The sequence below is a fragment of the Plecotus auritus genome (genome assembly GCF_963455305.1).
Source record: "Plecotus auritus genome assembly, chromosome: 4".
NCBI classification, from domain to species: domain Eukaryota; kingdom Metazoa; phylum Chordata; class Mammalia; order Chiroptera; family Vespertilionidae; genus Plecotus; species Plecotus auritus.
In genome coordinates this window covers 25,975,603-25,995,764 of record NC_137775.1, presented here as the reverse complement: position 1 = coordinate 25,995,764, position 20,162 = coordinate 25,975,603, and the positions used below count along the sequence as shown (strand labels likewise).

At 38.6% G+C, this 20,162-nt stretch overlaps 1 protein-coding gene across 1 annotated transcript in view; it reads left to right on the top strand.

Moving 5' to 3' along the window:
- MAP3K5 (mitogen-activated protein kinase kinase kinase 5) overlaps positions 1–19,647 on the top strand; it is a 167,488-nt gene extending 147,841 nt beyond the window's left edge. The window contains exons 25-30 of the mRNA XM_080665978.1: positions 1,330–1,435; positions 9,574–9,817; positions 15,544–15,656; positions 16,330–16,439; positions 17,909–17,985; positions 18,663–19,647. Of these exons, the coding sequence (XP_080522104.1) occupies positions 1,330–1,435; positions 9,574–9,817; positions 15,544–15,656; positions 16,330–16,439; positions 17,909–17,985; positions 18,663–18,735 (723 nt within the window). The 3' untranslated portion in view covers positions 18,736–19,647. The remainder of the gene's footprint in view (positions 1–1,329; positions 1,436–9,573; positions 9,818–15,543; positions 15,657–16,329; positions 16,440–17,908; positions 17,986–18,662) is intronic.
- The last annotated feature ends 515 nt before the right edge of the window (positions 19,648–20,162 follow it).

Here is a 20,162-nt window from a genome sequence, read left to right as displayed (position 1 = left end):
TAGAGGCCAGGGTCAACCAGTAATTAGTGGAGTTAATCCACATTTTAAATAAGCGATAAAGGTTATTTTAAAAAGGTAATGCATATATATATAGTTTAAACATACAGTGGAATATTGTTTACCCTTAAAAAGGTAGTTCTCACTTATTACACTAAGTGAAATAAGCCAGTCACAAAAATACTGTATGATTCCACTTACAAGAGTTACCTAGAGTAGTCATATTCATGGAGACAGAAAGTACAGTGACGGCTGCCAGGGGCTGTGGGGAGAGGGCAATGTGGAGTCATTGTTAATGGGTACAGAGTTTCCATTGTACAAGATGAAAAGGGTTCTGGAGATGGACAGTAGTGATGGTAACACAACAGTGTCAATATACTTAATGCCACTGAACCAAACACTTAGAAATAGTTAAGATGGTAAATTTTATGTTATGTTTATTTTACACAATTTTTTTAAAGTAATCTGTATATCTATTTCAGTGTCTATTTAAATGTGTGAGCCCGGCCAGCATGGCTCAGTGGTTGAGCATTGACCTATGAACCAGGAGGTCAAGGTTCAATTCTCGCTCAGGGCATGTGCTTGAGTTGCAGGCTCCATTCCCAGTAGGAGGCGTGCAGGAGGCAGCCAATCAATGATTCTCATCACTGATGTTTCTATCTCTCTCTCTCTCCCTCTCCCTTGCTCTCTGAAATCAATAAAAGTATATTTTTTAAAAATAAAGAAATGTGTGAAATATTACTACTCAGTTTAAAAAGGTGCCCTTACAGCAGAGAGCTTTAATGTGAACAGCTTTTCTGGAGTGTTGTAACAGATTATTCCCATTTGCAGAGATGTAAAGAACTGGGGGAAGGAAGCCAAGGCATGCACTGTGGCAAATATGTAGGTAGCACATACACGCTCATTTCTCCCCTTTACCTGCTTTTGCAGGGCACCAGAGTATGGCAAAGCACTTGGTAGGATTAAACAGCAGGATCACAACATTTAAGAAAAGTGCTTATTTTTAAAAAGCCCCTCAGACTCTTTTTCCCCCTAATCTCCTCCAACATTCAATCTGTAGACATCATGAAAGGTGGAAGCTGCATGTTCTCTGTTCTAATAGAGCACCCTTTTCGTTTAACCAGACTGCCTTTCATTTAAATAATGTATCTCATTTGCTTACATGGGGTTCACTGAACTTTAAATTGAAGTGGCAGTTTTTCACGTGACTTAAGTTATTCACAACTCAAGGTGAAGAGTCCTTTTTGTTATTTTGTTGATAAATCCACATGCTTGCATCAGCTAGGTTATTCGCAATTAAAAATTAATCAAAATGTCACTCTTTTTCTTCAGGTGAATAAAGTTCTTCGGAATCATAACATCAAGCCACACTGGATGTTTGCCTTAGACAGTATCATCCGGAAGGCAGTGCAGACAGCCATTACCATTCTGGTTCCAGGTCAGAAATACTTAATTACTTTGTAAATATTTAGTGTTTGATGTTTAATATTACTGTCCATCTATCATTTATGGTGTCTCCTTACTGCGTTTAAGACCAGACTAAGCAGGTTAGCCTTCTTTTTTATTAATCTTCTCAGTTAGCAAATGTCACTTATTTAGGGCATGCAGTCTGAACCACGGCCCCACAAGCAGAATGTTTACTGCAAGTAAGACTTGCTTCCTTGTCTTTAAAGAGCATGTTTGGATATGAAGGGAAAGAAAACTATACAAGTGACCCAAATACATGTGCATTTCAATATACAGGTATCTGTGCTCAGAAAGCACATAAACACATTCCTGTGCCGTCTTTACCAGGTTCCCAAACCTGCAGTTGCCTTGAATGATATGAAGAGTCCTTTGGGATTACAGCTCTCATAGCTCCTCCCAGGCTGAGTTGAGACTCTCCTGGAGAGAAAGCCCAGCAATCTGATTGTAATCCAATTCCCAGGTCATTTTGACACACAGCCAGGTTTGGAAAGTGCTGGTCTATGTTTGCAGTGAGATACAAAAGGGGTGATGTTGAGTGAGGTGTGTATTCATACTCTAAGGCAAACTTCCAAAGGGTTTTGATAGTCTACGCAATAATAAAAGGTTTTAAGCAAAGCTCTTCCACTCTGTGTGTGTGTGTGTGTGTGTGTGTGTGTGTGTGTGTGTAGATAGATTTTAGATACATAAATTGGAAGCGTGTTCTATTGCACAATTTGTACATATATTTTAAAGCATTCTAAAGTAGAAATTTTAAAAGGTAAATATAAACTATTTTAAAGTTTAGATTATTTATAAATGGTTCTGCGAACTTTTAAGTCACCATTAATACTTGTAAGTTGTGGAAGTTCCTCTCTTCTCTCAGAATGCCTGTTTGACTTGAGAGTGAGGGCACCAGTGTCAATCTTTACATTAAACATTAGTAAACATTAATTTCTTCCTTCTTATGTAAGAAATGTCCCTCATACCTTGGCATCCTTGCACCTTTGCATTCTCCAGGTCTCAGACTCCTGACCTACCACAAAGTCTAAATTAGGCTCTTTGTTATTCTCTCTCCTTGGAAATGTTTTTTCCCCATTTGTGACATTTGCCACAATCTGAAACTACTTTTATTTTCTTGTCTACTGGCTGATTCCCGCACCAGAGAGCAATTGTGTCCATTTTATTCTATTCTGTGCTGAGCATATTGTCTAGCACAGTGTCTGGAAAGCAAGAGATCCCTGAAAAATATTGCTTGAAACAATAAGTAAATGAGTTTCACGTGATTATAACAAACTAGAGGCCCAATGCACAAAAATTCATGCAAGAGTAGACCTTCCTCCACCCCCCACCCCCCCCACCCCCCGCCACCCACTGCCGGCACCGACTTCCCTCCGGCACCTGGGACCCGGGCTGCTTCCCTCCTCCGGCCACCCGCAGGCACCTGGACCTGGGCTAGCTTCCCTCCAGCCCCGGCTACATCAGGAAGGACGTCCAGAAGGATGTCCGGTCTAACTAGCATATTACCCTTTTATTATTATAGATTAGAGCAAAAATGTTACATAACTTAGAAAAAAATCCAGCGAGGTTTTGAAACACATGACTAGCGGTTGGATGTGAACCTAAGGAATGTAAACCTAATATAATGCTCTAAGGAAGTTAACATATATTTATATTTAAAGGATTGAATTGGGATAAACTTGGATGTGGGGGATGTACTATAAAGGAATTACATACTCAAAAGTACAAGGGGTGAAAGGGAATAGGCATGTATCAATAAAAGGGATACATATAGGCCACAAGTAAAATGCACTAGTAACCTAAATTAAGAATGCCCTGCCCGGCCAGGTGTGACTCAGCGGTCAACCCAGGAACCAAGAGGTCCCAGGTTCAATTCCCAGTCAAGGTACATGCCCGGGTTGTAAGCTCGATCCCCAGAAGGGGGCATGCAGGAGGCAGCCCATTAATGATTCTCATCATTGATGTTTCTGTCTCTCTCTCCCTCTCCCTCTCCCTTCCTCTCTCTGAAATATATATATATGTTTTATTTAAACAATGCCCAAATGAGGACAGGACAGATTTTTAAAATGGATTGCCTAAATTCAATGGACTGTATCCTGGAACTGAAAAAGAACGTCAATGTAAAACCAGTGGAATCTAAATGAAGTCCGTAGTTTAGCTAATAGAATTGTGCTCCTCCTTTTGACAGATATAGCGATATAAGATGTATGAAAGGAGCAGGGTGGAAGGTATATGGGAATTCTTTGACTTACCTTTGCAACTGTTCTGTAAATCTAAAATTCTTCCAAAACAGGAAGTTTATAAAGCATACTGATTACCACACTGACGGTGAAATGCGGTGACATTTAGGAAAGGGATAGGGTGAGTGCAGAGAGGCCTATCTTCTCCCAAGGGTGTCCCAGTGATGGGCACTGCTTTACCCAACCCATGTGTGGAACAAGGCGCTTCTTTTGTGAAAAGAGTTTGCTAAGGAAAGTGATTTGTCTTTCCACTGTGAAATTGGTGTCTTTGAGGCCCCTGGGAGTCTCAGATGACAATTGAAATGACTGCGTGAAAGGATTTTTTTAAAGTGGAAATTTTAGAGGAGAATTCCATGGAGAAAGTATTTTTTATATTCCTAGCAGGATAGGGGAAGACAATGTGTACTGTATACTACCTACCATTATGTAATTGATGGGTCTGTATGACAAGATGACCTGATTTTAAGCATTTGACAGTTCCATCAAAATTCTAAATGTCCCTATTTTGTTATACAGTTAAGATTCAAAGGAGCTACATTAAAAATGCCTGTCTTCATATTCTCCTGATAAAAATTCCTTTTAGGTGACAAATTACTATAATTAACCTACCAAATTTTGAAAGACATGCTAAACAAAACAACAAATTTAAAAGTATGTCATCATGAGCACATACATGTAGAGAGGACCCAGATCTTGGTTTCAAAACACCATCTACCTAATAAAAGAGTAACATGCTAATTTACTGTACCTTAGCGACGCCCACCAGCCAATCAGGAGTGAGTATGCAAATTAACCCAACAAAGATGAAGGGTTAATTTGCATATGCGGCCCCCTCCCTCCTCCCCCCCCCCCGCCCCGCCACTGCTCCAGGCCTCTGAGCAGCGTAGGAAGGTGGAAAGGCAGCTCCGGCCAGAGCTAAGGTGGTGCCAGCACCCAGGGAAAGGAAGGCCCATTCTAGTTTCTTTAATAAAAGAAATCAGAGCTTCTTGGAGAAATGTTTGATTCAAGGCCTGGAGTGGGGGAAATTCAAGATGAATGTGGGACATCTTATGATGCCAAAAAGTAAGGAAGTGCCCCCAAAAGGAAGGATGGAGGCTGGCTTATTGAAAGGACACTGGAAACAGCTTGAGGTGTTCCCAAAAGTCTAAGCCAGAGCAATTTGAGCAATAAAATAAAATGCATTGTATTCTAGCCCATAGAATAAACTAAACATCCATGAGTCCATACTGCTATAAGTAATTGAATCAATTGATAAATATATGGAGAAGAAGGGGCAAGTCTTTGTTTTAGTAGAATTTCAATTAATAAGAGTAGAAGGAATGAGGGAAATAGAAAATTAGGCAAACACCACAGTAATAACAATTTCAGGCAAGAACCATTCATGGCTGCTAAGATCAGTAGGCCAAGGAGTGACGAGAAACAGGGTATTTGAATGATCTCAGAGTATATCTCCCCACAAGATATTTACTAATTACAAAGGGAAAACAGTGACTTTACAGTGGAGGAATCTGGAAGACACCTTTACCAAACAATCCAGGTAAACATCTTGATAGTAAGATACATCAGCATCATGTACCTCCTAAAGTGATGCACTTGGCACAGCATCACCTTTGTGCTATTCTTGCCAAAAATGCATAGCCTCAACCTAATCATGACAAGACATTGGTGAACTAAACATGACATAGTGCAAAATAACTGGCCAGTACTCCTGGTGGAGGTCATGGGAGATAAAGAAATAGGCAGTACTTGAGCACTAAATGCAGTGTGGGATCTTGGATCAGAAAAAGGACATCAGTGGGAAAACTGGTGAAGTTCAAACAAGGTCTGTAGATTAGTTCATAGTATTGTATCAATGTTAATTTCCTGGTTTTGGCGATAGCATCAAAGCTTTATAAGATGTCAGGTTAGGGCAAGCTGCTAAAGGGGATATGGGAAGTTTTTGTACTATTTTTGCAACTTTTTGATATTCTTGACTACTTCAAAATCAAAAGTAAAAAAATAAAAAAGTGCTCAATCTTCTTTCTTCCAAAAAGAGCATACGGAACAGAGAGTACAGTGCAAGCTCCTTAAGAGGTTTTTCTAAGGCCGTTTTCTCACGTGTCCTCAAGAATCAGCCATTAGATGACAGGCAACATCAAGTACAGGCTGCTGGAGGTGACCAGATGGAGAAATGCTGGTATAGAGACCATGTTGGCAGTGTTTAGGCAGAGAGAACTGATAATGCAGGCATACTTCCTATATTAACAATAATTTTTTAAACCTGCTGAAACACTTGATATTACTACCAGTTGTTAAGCTGAATCAGTCATGTGACCCACGTCCACATGAATGTAAACCGACCAGCATTCTATACCATATGAGGATCTTAATGTAGGTATCATACCCTGTGCACTGATTTTATTTGGCATCAAAAATACCCCATGTTAAAGCAGGTTGATCTAATTATTTTCCTCTGGGCAAACACCAGTTGGGTTAGGGTGGGGTGGGGTGGGGTAGGGAGGTGGGGATAGTATTGTTGCTTAATCCCCTCTTGTTGTTCTGGAAATGCACTGGCTCTAGTTTCCCACACATGAATTAATCACCGTCCACTTGTTACAGGCCCCTCCCCACCCCCACCCCCCCCAAGTCCCTGCCTTTCTCCTGGCACTTGGCTCTCTCCTGACAGTCTACTTTGCTCTCCTTTCTTCTCAGAGGCCTCTGGGCTACCATTTGAGCTTCCTTTTCTCTAAAGCCTCTCCCTCTCTCTCCACCAGCCAAGACTTTCCCCTTCTCCAGACCCTGCTTAGGCCCTCTTCCTCCAGGAATCCACCAGAGAGTAAGCCACCACTAGCTTTAATTATTGCAAAAGTGCTTTATTTACCCCTTAGCACTCTTAATACATGCATACAGAGTTATATATGTAACTAGGTCTATGCCTGAGACCATCTAAGATATTTTTGGCTGTATTAATTAGTACTTATAATTTCATGTTAGCTTTGTACATGCTCCTGTGGCTCCTTGTATATTCATCCTAGTTTTCCTTTAGCTTGTTATCTCTGGGGACAAGGACCAGATGCTGTATCTCATTTGGATATTTTACAATGTGTTGAAAGACCAAAATAACCAAGTATTGTATTTGTTTATAATTTTCTACTTTCTTCAAATTGAGATTTTTTTTTAGTCATACATAAAATGATAATTTAAAGTATATAGAATTAAGGAAATATAAGGGATACTTAAATATCAGAAATTTTCCCTCCCAAAAGGTTATAGTCAACAGGATTATAAAACTTTAATTGTTTTAAAATTTTCAGTTAGAGACCATAAAAGGAATTTAAGAATAATTTTAGAAAATTTTAAAAGGCCTAATCTTATGTTCTAATTTAATCTAGAACTCTACTTTTTAAAATTATTTTTAAAGTAAAATATGTTTTCATTATTTTGTTTCCTTCTTAAATACAGATAATCCTAGTAGGATAACTCCTCCATTCTGCCAACATTTCTTTTTTTTTTTTTTTTTTTTTTAAATATATTTTATTGATTTTTTACAGAGAGGGATAGAGAGTTAGAAACATCGATGAGAGAGAAACATCGATCAGCTGCCTCTTGCACACCCCCTACTGGGGACATGCCCGCAACCAAGGTACATGCCCTTGACCGGAATCGAACCTGGGACCTTTCAGTCCGCAGGCCGACGCTCTATCCACTGAGCCAAACCGGTTTCGGCTCTGCCAACATTTCTTGAGAGGCTAATATGCCTTGGCCTCCAGACTAGATGCTGGGTTTACAAAGTAAAACATTTGTTTTCGAGTCACTCCTACTATAGATGAATTAGGAAATGGAATTTTGGAAAGAGAATTTGGAAATTGATAATGCAGAAAGCAGAGTAGAGGTGGATTTTGATAAATCTTAAAAGATAAAGGGCACAGATGTGCTGAAATTGGAACCTTTATTTGGGGTTGTAAGATGGTGCAGCCACTATGGAAAACAGTAGTGGCTCCTCAAAAAATTAAAAATAGAATTACCATATGATCCAGCAATTACTTTTCTGAGTATATATCCAAAAGAATTGAAAGCAGGATCTCAAAGTTATTTGTACAGCCAAGTTCATAGCAGCATTATTCAAGAGGTGGAAGAGGTGGAAGTGTCCATTGACAGATGAATGGATAAAGAAGATGTGGTACATACATACAGTAGAATATTATTCAGCCTTAAAAGGAAGGAAATTTCAACACACACTACAACATGGATGAACCTTAAGGATATTATGCTAAGTGAAATAAGCCCATCTCAAAAAGACAAGTACTGTATGATTCTGATTATATGAGGGATCTATAGTAATCAAATTCATAGAAACAGAAATTAGAATAGTGGTTGCCAAGGATATGGGGGAGGGGGAAATTGGAGAGTTGTTTAATGGGTATAGTGTTTCAATTTTGTAAGATAAAAAAGTTCTGGAGAATGGTTGAACAACAATATGCATGTACCCAACACTACAATTTGTACACTTAGAAATGGTGAAAAATGGTGAATTTTGTGTCATGTACATTTTAACCTTCAAAAAAGTAAAAAAATAAATAAATAAACAGAGAGAGATAAAAGAAGTCAGGGCTACATAAACTTGACCCTAAAAAGGGCACTCTGGTTTTTGTTATGAAAAACAGTGAGTTCCTGTTTTGATTGTTGAATTTAAGTGCCTGCCCAACAGGAATATCTAGGAGGTGTTGGATGTAAGAGGATCAGGGCCAGAAATATACTTTGTTATCCCCACATTACAAGTATTTAACCTTCATAGATTTTAATGAGCTCACCCATATAGAGTAAATAGAAACATGAAAAAGTGAAGGATAGATTTCCAAGTTCCAGCTTTTAAAGGCAGGTCGTAGGCAAAAAGGCTCTGAAGAAGAGAAGCAGCAGCCAAAGATTTCGAGGAAGGTACTAACTATACATAGGTCGGGTAAGGTAAGGAAAGAGAGTTACCTAGAAGATTTGGCAACTACTGAGCCTCTGGTTGTCTTGCCAGAGTGACTGTATTGGAGTGGTGGGATGGGGTCTTCATCACTCCCTCCAGAGCCCTCTCCCCCACACATCTGTGGTTCATGGACTCTTGGGACAGGCTTCAGGGTGTCTGTGAGCCCTCAGGAAATCTAGGCAAAATGTTGTATGAATGTGCTTTTCTTTTGGGGAGAACCTCTGTGACTTTCAGATAGTCCTGCTAAAGTGAATATAAGCATGTGGCATTTTCAGTAGCCCCCTCCTATCCCCTTACATTTTGACTGTTACAGGCAAAAAGCATTCTGTGTACTTACATTTGTTCAGGGGTGGGCAAACTTTTTGACTCGAGGGCCACAATGGTTCTTAAACTGGACCGGAGGGCCGGAACAAAAGCATGGATGGAGTGTTTGTGTGAACTAATATAAATTCAAAGTAAAGGAGCGGAGGGGAGAGCAAGAGAACCGGATAGAACAGCCGGATCCGGCCCGCGGGCCGTAGTTTGCCCACGGCTGGTTTAGATCATCTCTCTATATCTGTTTCCTCATTTCTGAGTTAATAGTTACCAGATATCATATAATCTAAAAAAATGAATTCTACTTGTATAAATAAATTTTTCTGTTTTTATATAAGTGCCTTTCTGATTTTAGCATTTATCTTATGTGCTGTGTGAATATTTCTTCTTTTTGAGGTAAATCATTGACTTTATATATCTTGTGAATTTTGTAAATTCACTGGCAGAACAAACCTGAATTACTGCACAGAAATCCATCCTCACTTTTGGAAAATCAGTTTGGAATGTAAATCTTATTGACAGCAGGGAAGATGACATCCATGTCTTAAGAAATTAAGGCAATCGGTCATGTTTTAATAACACTGTTGTTGATATTATGCTTGACAGAACTGAGGCCACATTTTAGCCTTGCATCTGAGAGTGATACAGCAGATCAAGAAGACTTGGATGCAGAAGATGACCATGAGGAACAGCCTCCAAATCGAATTGTCAGAAGACCTCATGCCATTCTTGAAGATGCTGTGGCTACCTCAGGGGTGAGCACGCTCAGTTCTACTGTATCCCACAATTCCCAGAATGCTCACCGATCACTGAATGTACAGCTTGGAAGAATGAAAATAGAAACTAATAGGTAAGTCCTATTCTAACACGGGTAGGTTTCTTTTTTCTGACTTTAAGTACATGTGTTTTGGGTCTACTTTACAGTTTGGTCCACAGAAAATACAAAATATGATTCCTTTATCCTATCCATGTAAACTTGATTTAAAGCCTTTCTTTGTGTGTGTGTGTGTGTGTGTGTGTGTGTGAGAGAGAGAGAGAGAGAGAGAGAGAGAGAGAGAGAGAGAGAGAGGGAGGGAGATTTATTTTAGTCTCTTTAGTCAAATACATTTTTTGTTTCTACCAATTCAAGCCCCCAGCACCTTTTCCTTAACCACTGCTTTATCACCCATTGCACTGAGGCTTTTGGAGTTACTTTGGTGTAACCTCATGGACTGCCTTGGACACAGACTCGGAGCAGCATGTGCCGTCCAACAGATAGCTGAAAGACAGACAGAAAGCCCGTGTTCTTCAAAGCCCAGGATTTGGAATATCAAGTTCTTTCAGGAGAGGAAGGTCTCTGTTCTTGAGGAGATAAAACTAATGGTGCAAAAGCTTTGCATTTTAGAACCTTAAAAGGATGATCAGTTGACTACATGTGTGATTCTATTTTATTTTTAATATGGTGAGTCATATCTGGAGTTTAATTTTTCTTTGGAGTTTGATAACATAGAAGCTACATGATCAGGTTATTAAGTGAACAGTAAATATTTCCGGTTCTTCACAGATGTTGGCACAGTTCAAGGTCTGACTCTTGATGATTTATAGCTTCCTGTGCCGGCTACAGTTGACATGTGGGCAACTGGGATTACAGTGAAAAAAATTTTTTTTGTTTTTAGCAAATCAATAAAAGTTGTTCAAATATTTAGAAACCTTAGTTGAAAATTCTAATTGTTCACCAGGGAGGTAAAACATGTATTTCTGCTTATAAGTTTACGTTTCTAAGGTTAAGCTTGAATATCAAGCTTAATACAAGTAGTACAAAACTCACCCTATATTTAGAAACATGAATTGCAGTTGCACGATTAAGTAACTCCAAACATATCTTCCATGATGTGCATATAGAAATCCTTCTGAATAAAGGGAAAGTGGCTTTCAGACTTCCATACCCCAATCTTGTCCTTTGAGGTTTTCCCCAGCTCTTTACTGGCCATCTCTACTGCTTAATAGAAAAGAGTTTGAGTCTTTTTGGCCTTTGACATGTCTGTCTTAATCATTGTGTCCCTTATTTCCTCCTTTTCTCAAGTAATAAATAATCAGTTAGGATACTCCATCTTTTACAGTAGGTAGTAACTTTAGTCACTTCTCTTTAGTTGACTCTCTGTCCTCCGATCCTGAATGGAGTTGGTTTCTATACCCTTTACTGATCTCCAGAGGGGGAAGTTCACTCATTACTGTTTTGGTCCAGCCACCCACCCCACTCTGCCCTTGGCTTCCAGTCAGAATTTTACAGACAGTAAAGCTACTTTATTTACCAATGAGCTGGTATATTTGCTCCCCTGGCCCTAAAACCTTCTGTCTACAGAACTGAGGCTTATGTCAATAGAACCTGCCTCTCCTAAATTAAATGTAGCCATTTCCATCTCTCCTTCGCCCATCTGCGTTTCCTGTCTTACCACCCTGTCCCCGCCCTCTGTCCACCATGCTTGTGCCATCTACAGTGCCCAAGGGCTGCTCTTCGCCAGCCGCCCTCTTCAAGGCCTCACCATTTTCTGAGGGTATCAGCTAGCTGAAGGCCTGCTGCCCACATCTGCCCATCTCTGTAAAAAGACTAGGCTTTGCCACATTTCTTTATTGCATTAGGAGGAATTGCATTTTTCACAAAAGCCCACACAGTTATGCTTTTTCTCTACATATTTACACTTAAATTGGTGAAATCTATAGGATTATCAGCCTCCTTTATCTTTTTCTAGGAATATCTCCCACAGCTTCTCCATCACCCCCAGAAAAGTGAGCCGAGGCCCAACATTCACTTCATGTGATTAAAGAGAGGGCAGCTGCTGTGGCACAAGTCCTAAGCAACGGCAGTAATGGACTGGTCATGCCTATACTGACCCTTTGTTTTTCAGTTGAATATTACCTGACGTATTGGGGTACATTTATTGCAAAACAAGCTTAGAAAAAGTGTTAGTGTGTTTTAAGAAAAGGTTGTAGCCCTCATGTTAGAAATCTTATATTTAGGACAACAATTTTCAACCTTTTTCATCTCATGGCACACATAAACCAATTACTAAAATTCTGGGGCACACCAAAAAATAGATATAATTTTGAATCATTCACACCAGACAGCTGTTGTTGTGTTGGCTGTTGTTACTTAATTTGACAATCTAAGGGAAAACAGGTTAGTGCCCCTGACTAAATAGTCAGATATTGCATGTGTTAAAAATTTTTACAGCTTGCCAGTTGAGTCACTGTGTTAGGATAATTACCGATGAAAGTAAATCAGGTTTATCCAGCTCTTGATTATTAGATCAATAATACTAAATGGGAAAAGTAACAAAATGGCTTTAGAATTTCTGTTTTATGTTAACATAAAAACTTTCAAACCTGCAAAGAATTTGTGTGAGTTTATTTGAGCCAAACTGTCGATAATTGCTTGGGAAGTAGAATCTCTCAGTGTATTGGGATAATGCTACAGAGAATGGTGGTTTTTCATCTACTTTTATACATTGCAATAAAAGAAGATGTAGATGTGTTACATGAAATCTATTGGTGATAGATTAAAGCGGGGGGGGGGGGGGGGGCGGACCTCTGAGATTGGATAAAAAGTAAAATGATAGCCCTGACCGGTTTGGCTCAGTGGGTAGAGCGTCGCCTGCGGACTGAAGGGTCCCAGGTTCGATTCCAGTCAAGGGCATGTACCTTGGTTGCGGGCACATCCCCAATAGGAGGTGTGCAAGAGGCAGCTGATCGATGTTTCTCTCCCATCGATGTTTCTAACTCTCTATCCCTCTTCCTTCCTCTCTGTAACAAATCAATAAAATATATTTTAAAAAAAAAAAAGTAAAATGATAGACACATACTTAGGTGGGTGCAGGATAGTTAAAAGTCGACAATTAATATGATAACAATAACAATGAAGGAATTTATGGCTCCTGTCTTGGTGCCAAGGGCATTTGGTTGTAGCCTGAGGGGTCTGGAAAAAAGGGAAGTTCAGGTTACCCTGACATTTCAAGGATATGTTATCATAGGTGCAAAAAGACAGATAGGCTCGGTTAAGGTAAAGGTTGACCTTGTCAGGGAAGATGCTGGCCTAGGAGGTGACTACCCACCATAACTGCTTTTAGTTAAAGTTTAATTTCAGGCCATCCTTTGTGGTTACTTTAGGTCTCTGAGTTTGCAAGACCGCCATGCAGGCCTCCCCTGAGCTTGTCAGGTTAGCAAGTGGCCCCTTTCGTCCACATTTACTTACATTTAAACATTTGCTTACATAAAATGTCCTGACGATAATTAACTTCACACAGAGAGGTGGGACAGTAATGAATTTAGTTCAAATCTAACTCAGGAGGAGCGGAATGGTTATCTAATTTTCCTATTCTACAATTCTGGAATTACCTGTCCCCACCCATCCGAGTTAAAAAGTTCACAGTTCCTTGCCAAACTTCTGGAACGGAGGCAGCAAATGCCTTGGTTTCTAAGGATTTTCCTACTAATGGTACTGAAGACAAAGTAAAAACAAAACTGATGGACTGGATATAGCTGAAAATAAATAATTTTGAGAGATGGATTTGGGACAAATGAGGTGGCCTATCAATACTTTGCTTCCAATGTTAGGTTCTGGTTTTAAAGATAAAAAGGAAATAATAGAGTCTGGACAGCCATTGGTTAGATTCTAGAAAGTTTCACTGTGGTCTTTGAGGAAACAATAAGAATATACCGGTACCATCACTATTCCATACATGTAGATGAGCAAGGCAGACAAAAATATATACCAGATCAAAAAACTGCCAAGTTAAAAATTCATACTGAGCTTGCTATCCATTTCTTTGAATATCATTCCTGTCGGAGTAAATAAAAATCTCCCTTCATCCTTCCCTCCCTCCACTTTCAGTTCTTAATTCCGCCTTATTGTTCACCGCTTACTGTAAATAACCTGTCTTCCTCAAATGCCTTCTCTGGCTGCCCCCATTTGTTTTCCTTTTATTTTGCCTCCCCTGCCTACTCTACAAGGTTCCTTTCTCCTACCCGAGGGCCACAGTTTTCTGTGTCCTGTTGGGGATAGAGAGGGGGAGACAGGGGTCAGGAAAGAAACCCTCCTGAGCCCTGGGAGGGCTCTTTTCCAGGGCCTGAGACTGCAGCAGGCAACAGAATCGCCATTATTAAAGGCCAAGCATTTTAGCTATGTTGTCTCATTTAATGCTCACAGTAATTCTTCCAGGAAATTTTCCTTTTACCTTTTAACAAATGACAAAACTGAAGCCCAGCAGGGTGAAGTAATTTGTCCAAGTTTGCATAGGAAGTACAGGCTGAACCTGGACGTTCCCAGAGCTGTAATTCAGTTGCCCTAGGTGCTGCCTTTCAGCACATGATAGCTGATGCAGAAACAAAAGAATCTGGTCCTGAGTTAAATCTATCAATGCTCAGAAAATGAAATGCAGTTTTCAAAGAGCTATAGTGTGTGCAACAATTTATCCTGAAAATCTTATGGATAATTATATATCTTAAAATTATAATTCCTAATCAAATTACTCAAAGATAGTTCTCTAAAAAATCAGAACATCTGTCTTCATCACTTGGAACGTTTCGACAGAGAACAGTGCTAGAAAAGGCAAGTAGGTTATCAGTTGGCTCTCATGATGAACCTTCCATGGGTAAGGGCCATGGTATAAACGATACCTTAGTTTCTCCTTGTTTCTTTGAAAAATGCATTAGATGCCAACTAGGAACTGAATGTACCAGGAACACAGCTATCCTTTAACTCACTTCGCCACTCCCTTAGAAGGGAGAGGAATAATAGTAACAACCACAGTGATCAGTAACATTTATTGAATCATGTGCCAGATACTATAGGTGGCCTCACCTATAGTTACTTCTCAAATATTCATAGTTTTAAAAAATGACCACCTTTCTCCTTTGCATTGATTACTGTATTACCCATACTGACCAATGTTTTTTATTTTTTTTTATTTTTAATATATTTTATTGATATTTCACAGAGAGGAAGGGAGAGGGATAGAGAGCTAGAAACATCGATGAGAGAGAAACATCGATCAGCTGCCTCCTGCACACCTCCTACTGGGGATGTGCCCGCAACCAAGGTACATGCCCTTGACCGGAATCGAACCTGGGACCCTTGAGTCCCCAGGCCGACGCTCTATCCACGGAGCCAAACCGGTTTTGGCCTGACCAATGTTTTTTGATAAGGGGCCATACATGTAAAATATAGGTCTGTTAAACTAAACAAATAACAGTATAATTTTTTTTTTTTGCCATTTATGGGCATAAAAGAAACGATAGAACAACATCTCTGAAGATGGGGCGGACAGTTGGGGATGGAGGTTTTGAATTCTGGTCTGGAAGCACACTCTTCTAGAGCTTTGCTGCTCAACATGGAATCTGTGGACCAGCAACAGGAGTACCGCCTGGGAGCTCCTTGGAAACTCAGAATCCCAGACCTCCCAGAGCTACTGGATCAGAATCTGCATTTCAGTGAAGTGCCAGGGTGTCTGCTCACTGTTGCTTGAGAAGCCCTGGAATAGAAGGTCACTCTGGCTGCACCAGCTTTATTATTTTGTCAATCACTATAATTTTCTTCTGCAGATTACTGGAAGCATTGGTTCAGAAAGAGAAAGAATTACAAGCACTCCTTCATTATGCGATTGAAGAAAAGGACCAAGAAATTAAACACCTGAAGCTTAAGTCCCAACCAATAGGTGAATAAGAAAATTTTCAAGGAAAACTGTTCAACCAGGCTTCCACAGAAAGCAAAGCCAACAGGCAGTTTCATTTCATGGCTTAATCAGCATCTGTTACTTGTACCACAACTACAAATAGAGATTGCTTTTAATTCTTAATTGTAGCAAATTATCATTTCTTCTAAGTGCAGTAAAAATAAGATGATTCATAGCCATCTTTTCCTGAGATTATAAATTATTGAGTAAATAGGGCTCTCCACTTTTTTCTTTTTAAAGATTTCATAATGAGATAACTAGAAGAAAATAATACTGTTTTTGTCATTTTTGCATTTGTATTCTGTGTATTCTAGCTTTTTTCATATTATTGCAAATAGTGGGAAAAGATTATTATAATTATCTGGTTAATTACACTCGTCTTAGTTGCATGAAAAACAGTACAATTTGGTACACAAAGTTTATTCTAAGATACTATAAAATTGATGTGAAAGTTAAAGGTGGGAGTATCATTACATTCTTGCTACTGACTCTCCATTTCTTAGTAGATTAAATACTCTTTAAACATTTTATTTATAGTTCATACTGCCAATCTTGATTGTTTCTATTAATTATTTAGAGCAAAATCTTTTGAAGTATTAATTACCTCTCTTAGGTGAAGCTAAGAATGCTTCCCTTTCCCCCAATTCTCTCCTAGATATTCCTGGATCGCCTGCACATCACTCAACCGCTGGCAGAAATACTGAAGATTCTAAACTTACTGACTGGCTGAGAGAAAATGGAGCTGATGAAGACACTATAAGTCAGGTAGAGAAAACTGTGGGACAAGCATTATTTCATTTCATTTCATAATGTTAGGTGTCCACTATATGCTAGGCACAGGGGATACACTGCTGAGCAACTCAGACCCCACGCTGCCCTCCTAAGGCCTATAGACTAGGGTAGGCAGACAATAATCAAATAATTCCACAGATAAAAGTATAATGATGCTCTGGTAAATGCTGTGAAAGAAAGGTTATCAGATGTTATGAGACAGAGGGAGGGAGAGGTTGGGGAAGGTGCTTTGAGAAGGTGGTAAATATATAGGAATAAACTGGACCATCTATATGTATTGGGCGGGCAGACAAGAAGGGGAAATCATTCAAGTGCAGCATTTGCAAACAATCATCTTTGTCATCCAGGACCCCTAAGGAATTTTATATTTTTGAATTGAAAATAATGAAAAGTGTAGAAATCAAGACAGAACTAAAATAATTCTCTCTTTTGTGTATTAACTTTTTAATTCTCTTGTGACATTATTAAACTCCACTGGGCATTGGCTCTTTATGTAATAAAATAGATCTATTTAGTGAACTTACATCAGGAACACTTCCTGTATAAGCCATATTATATCTATAATAACCCAATTCTTCTCTGCTCCTTATGGACTTCGTAATCAGCATGAATAGCATTTGTTTATGTTTAAGACTACATATATGTATACACATATTCACACAGTAAGATGTTATATTTTTATTATTTTGTAGAAAAGGTATCTTAATACAGTATTAGATTTCAGTTTTATATTTAAATCTTAAAAATAACTGTGAATAAAGATGTCCTTTTTTTTGACTTGATAATTTATTAGACCACTAAAATATGGGGTCTCCTTAGAAATCTGCATTTAATAACTTACTGCTACATACATTTAAACAACTCTCGTGCCTGTGCAAAGTAATGCATGCAATCAAGTTCTCCAAAATATCCCTCTTACTGGGACTCAGATCTCAATTAAGGAGTAGCAACTGATGATCCTCTAAAATCATTGCCCCCATTTTTTAGAATTAAAATTAAAAGCTTCATTTTAAATTCAGGGCTCTGATTTTCTAATAATTATTTGAAAGTACCTTTTATGAGACATGTAAAGTAAGTTCAGAATTAAGTGTAAGCACTACTTTTTCTGGAACACTTCTTATCTACTCGAGAAAAATAAAGCTACCAGCAGCAAACCTCGTAAAGACAACCATTATCTTCTGAGCAGCACATGTAATTGGACGGCCATTTAGAAATTCTGTTGCTTATACTTTTCCTGCATTTGTAAGTCATGGATGTATCTCTTTGTAATTATTTTGTCATAGGAGGGAACTTTCTACTAATAATTCCAGAAGGTTATATTTTTAGTGGATTTGCTTTTAAATTCATTTTTAATTATTGCCAGTGTTTACATTATGGATAGAGTTTGCTATTAAAGGTGTATAAAATATCTAATTTTTATGCATATATTACTTTATCCACAGTTTTTGGCTGAGGATTATTCACTAGCGGATGTTCTCTACTGTGTTACACGTGATGACTTAAAAGGCCTGAGACTAAGGTATCACTTTTCTTTCTGTTCAGTTGTCCTGATGGCAAGAGTCCTGGGCTGAGATCAGGAAGTCTGGGACCCTGCAATCCTGGGCCGACCTCTTTGGTTCTCAGTTGCTCTGAGTAAACTGAGTTGGTTGGACCAGACTAGACTATTATTGAGAACCTTAATAACTAATATTTCCATATTAGTAAATGCAAATCAACTGGAAGAATATTTTTGATAATAATTCAGACTAAGACCATGCAGTTATTCTTAAGCTGCCTTAAACAAATCCCCCAATTTTGTTCATGATTGTACTGTACTTGGAAATATTAGGATGGGGTGCTGATTTGCCATCTAAATACCTGGTATAATCTGATAGAGTTTCCTGTAATAATTTTTTTTTATCTGGCCAAGCATATGCATAATTTTCTCAACACCAGCCCATCTTTGTCTAACAAAGACATTTCAAAAAGGCTGAAAACCTTTTTGCTTTGGGACCTGGTAGATTGTGGGAGTGGAAAGGAAAGGCATGGGGGGATGATGAGAAAATATGTACAAAAAGAACACGTAATGACTAATAAGACTTTGGGATCTTCATGTTCTGATCAGAGCCGTTTGAAAGCTAAGCAGTCACTTTTCTTTTACAAGGGCAGTGTTGGAATGAAGTGTTCCCTTCCCCATGTTCTTGTGTCTTTAAACAGGGGAGGGATGCTCTGCACACTGTGGAAGGCCATCACTGACTTTCGGGACAAGCAGAGAGACAAACAGACTTGACTGTCACTCCTTTGTTTCCAACCTCCCTGGAGATTCTAACAATTAACACAGAACTGATCTTGGAAGGAGGGAGAATCCCAGGGAGAGGAGAAAGAAGCTGCACTTTAAACCCAGTATTTGTTTACTCGTGTTAAAAAAAAAAAAAAAAAAGCAAAATACACTGAAATTTCCTAAATGCTTCTATTTCTATAATTCATAAGGACTTTTTGTAAGGACTCTCACTAGGATGTTTAGGATTATTTTACTCTAAACATTTTAATGGAAATATTTTGAACTCAGCAGCTACTGACTAGACTTCAGCCAAATGTTTATTTCACACAAAATGGATGTAACATTTCATGTGATTGCGCATCACTGGAACAAAACCAAAATGTGACCACAACTTTTTAGGTTTATGTGTGTTTGTAATATGCTCTAATAATCTGAGTAGAAATGCATAATTTCAATTGTTGCATAAAGTTTATGTTTTTTTTTAATATGCAGAATCTGAGCAATGGTTTATACTTATCTGTGTTAATTGTAATATTGATACATTTTGTAACTTAAGTTTCTGGCCTATAGTACATTGGTTTGAGTCATTTTTGTTACTACTGAACTGTACCAGTTGCACATGCCTGAATCATAGTAAAGTTAGCTTGTTCTAAAGCTATCCATTGTCTCATATTTACTTTAAAAAGTAAAAAAGACTATCAACATACTGTTTTGATAAATTCTAAATAATTCTCATTTTGTTTAGCCAAACTACTGTATTAAATTTCTAGTTGTTTCTTCAGCTATAACATTAAATAGAATCTGTCTTTTACTCAAGTAATCGAAGAAAACCTATATTCAAGTTCTTCCTCGTGGTAACAGAGTGGTTAAGAAAGACAGAAAAGGAAAAAGAAAATAAAAGAAAGTCACTGTGTTTTTCTCAAAGCCCTGAGTTATCTTGAATGACTATTGTGTGTCTCAAGGGGTCTACAAACAGCATCTCAGTGGAGAACACTGCCTTTTCTATCTCCTTAATTTCTCACATTGAGGGAAATATTTTATTTTAAGGTGAATATTATATTTTATAAGCCTGCCTGTATTCAAAGGATGAAGTCTGAAGTTCTTCGATGGATCAATGAGATAAACAAATTTCTTGAATACAGAGGAAACTGTTTAGTATGCAAGATAAAAATAATACAGAGCTGTTCACTTGGCCCATATGTAACAGTCTTTGACAAAACAGGAGTCATCTTTGTTTATTTATTTACTTATTTATTTTTTGCTGTAAAAAGCTTTATTGTTTCATTTGGTCCCATGCATGGGAGAGGCTTCAGGGTGGTTCAAAGAATGACTAGTAGTTTCAGGGAGAGGCTCAGGTAAAAGCCAGACACCAGGGGAACGCAGAGGGGCCCCTCAAAGGCCTCTGGGCTCCAGAGGCTCCTAGGTCATGCTTGAGG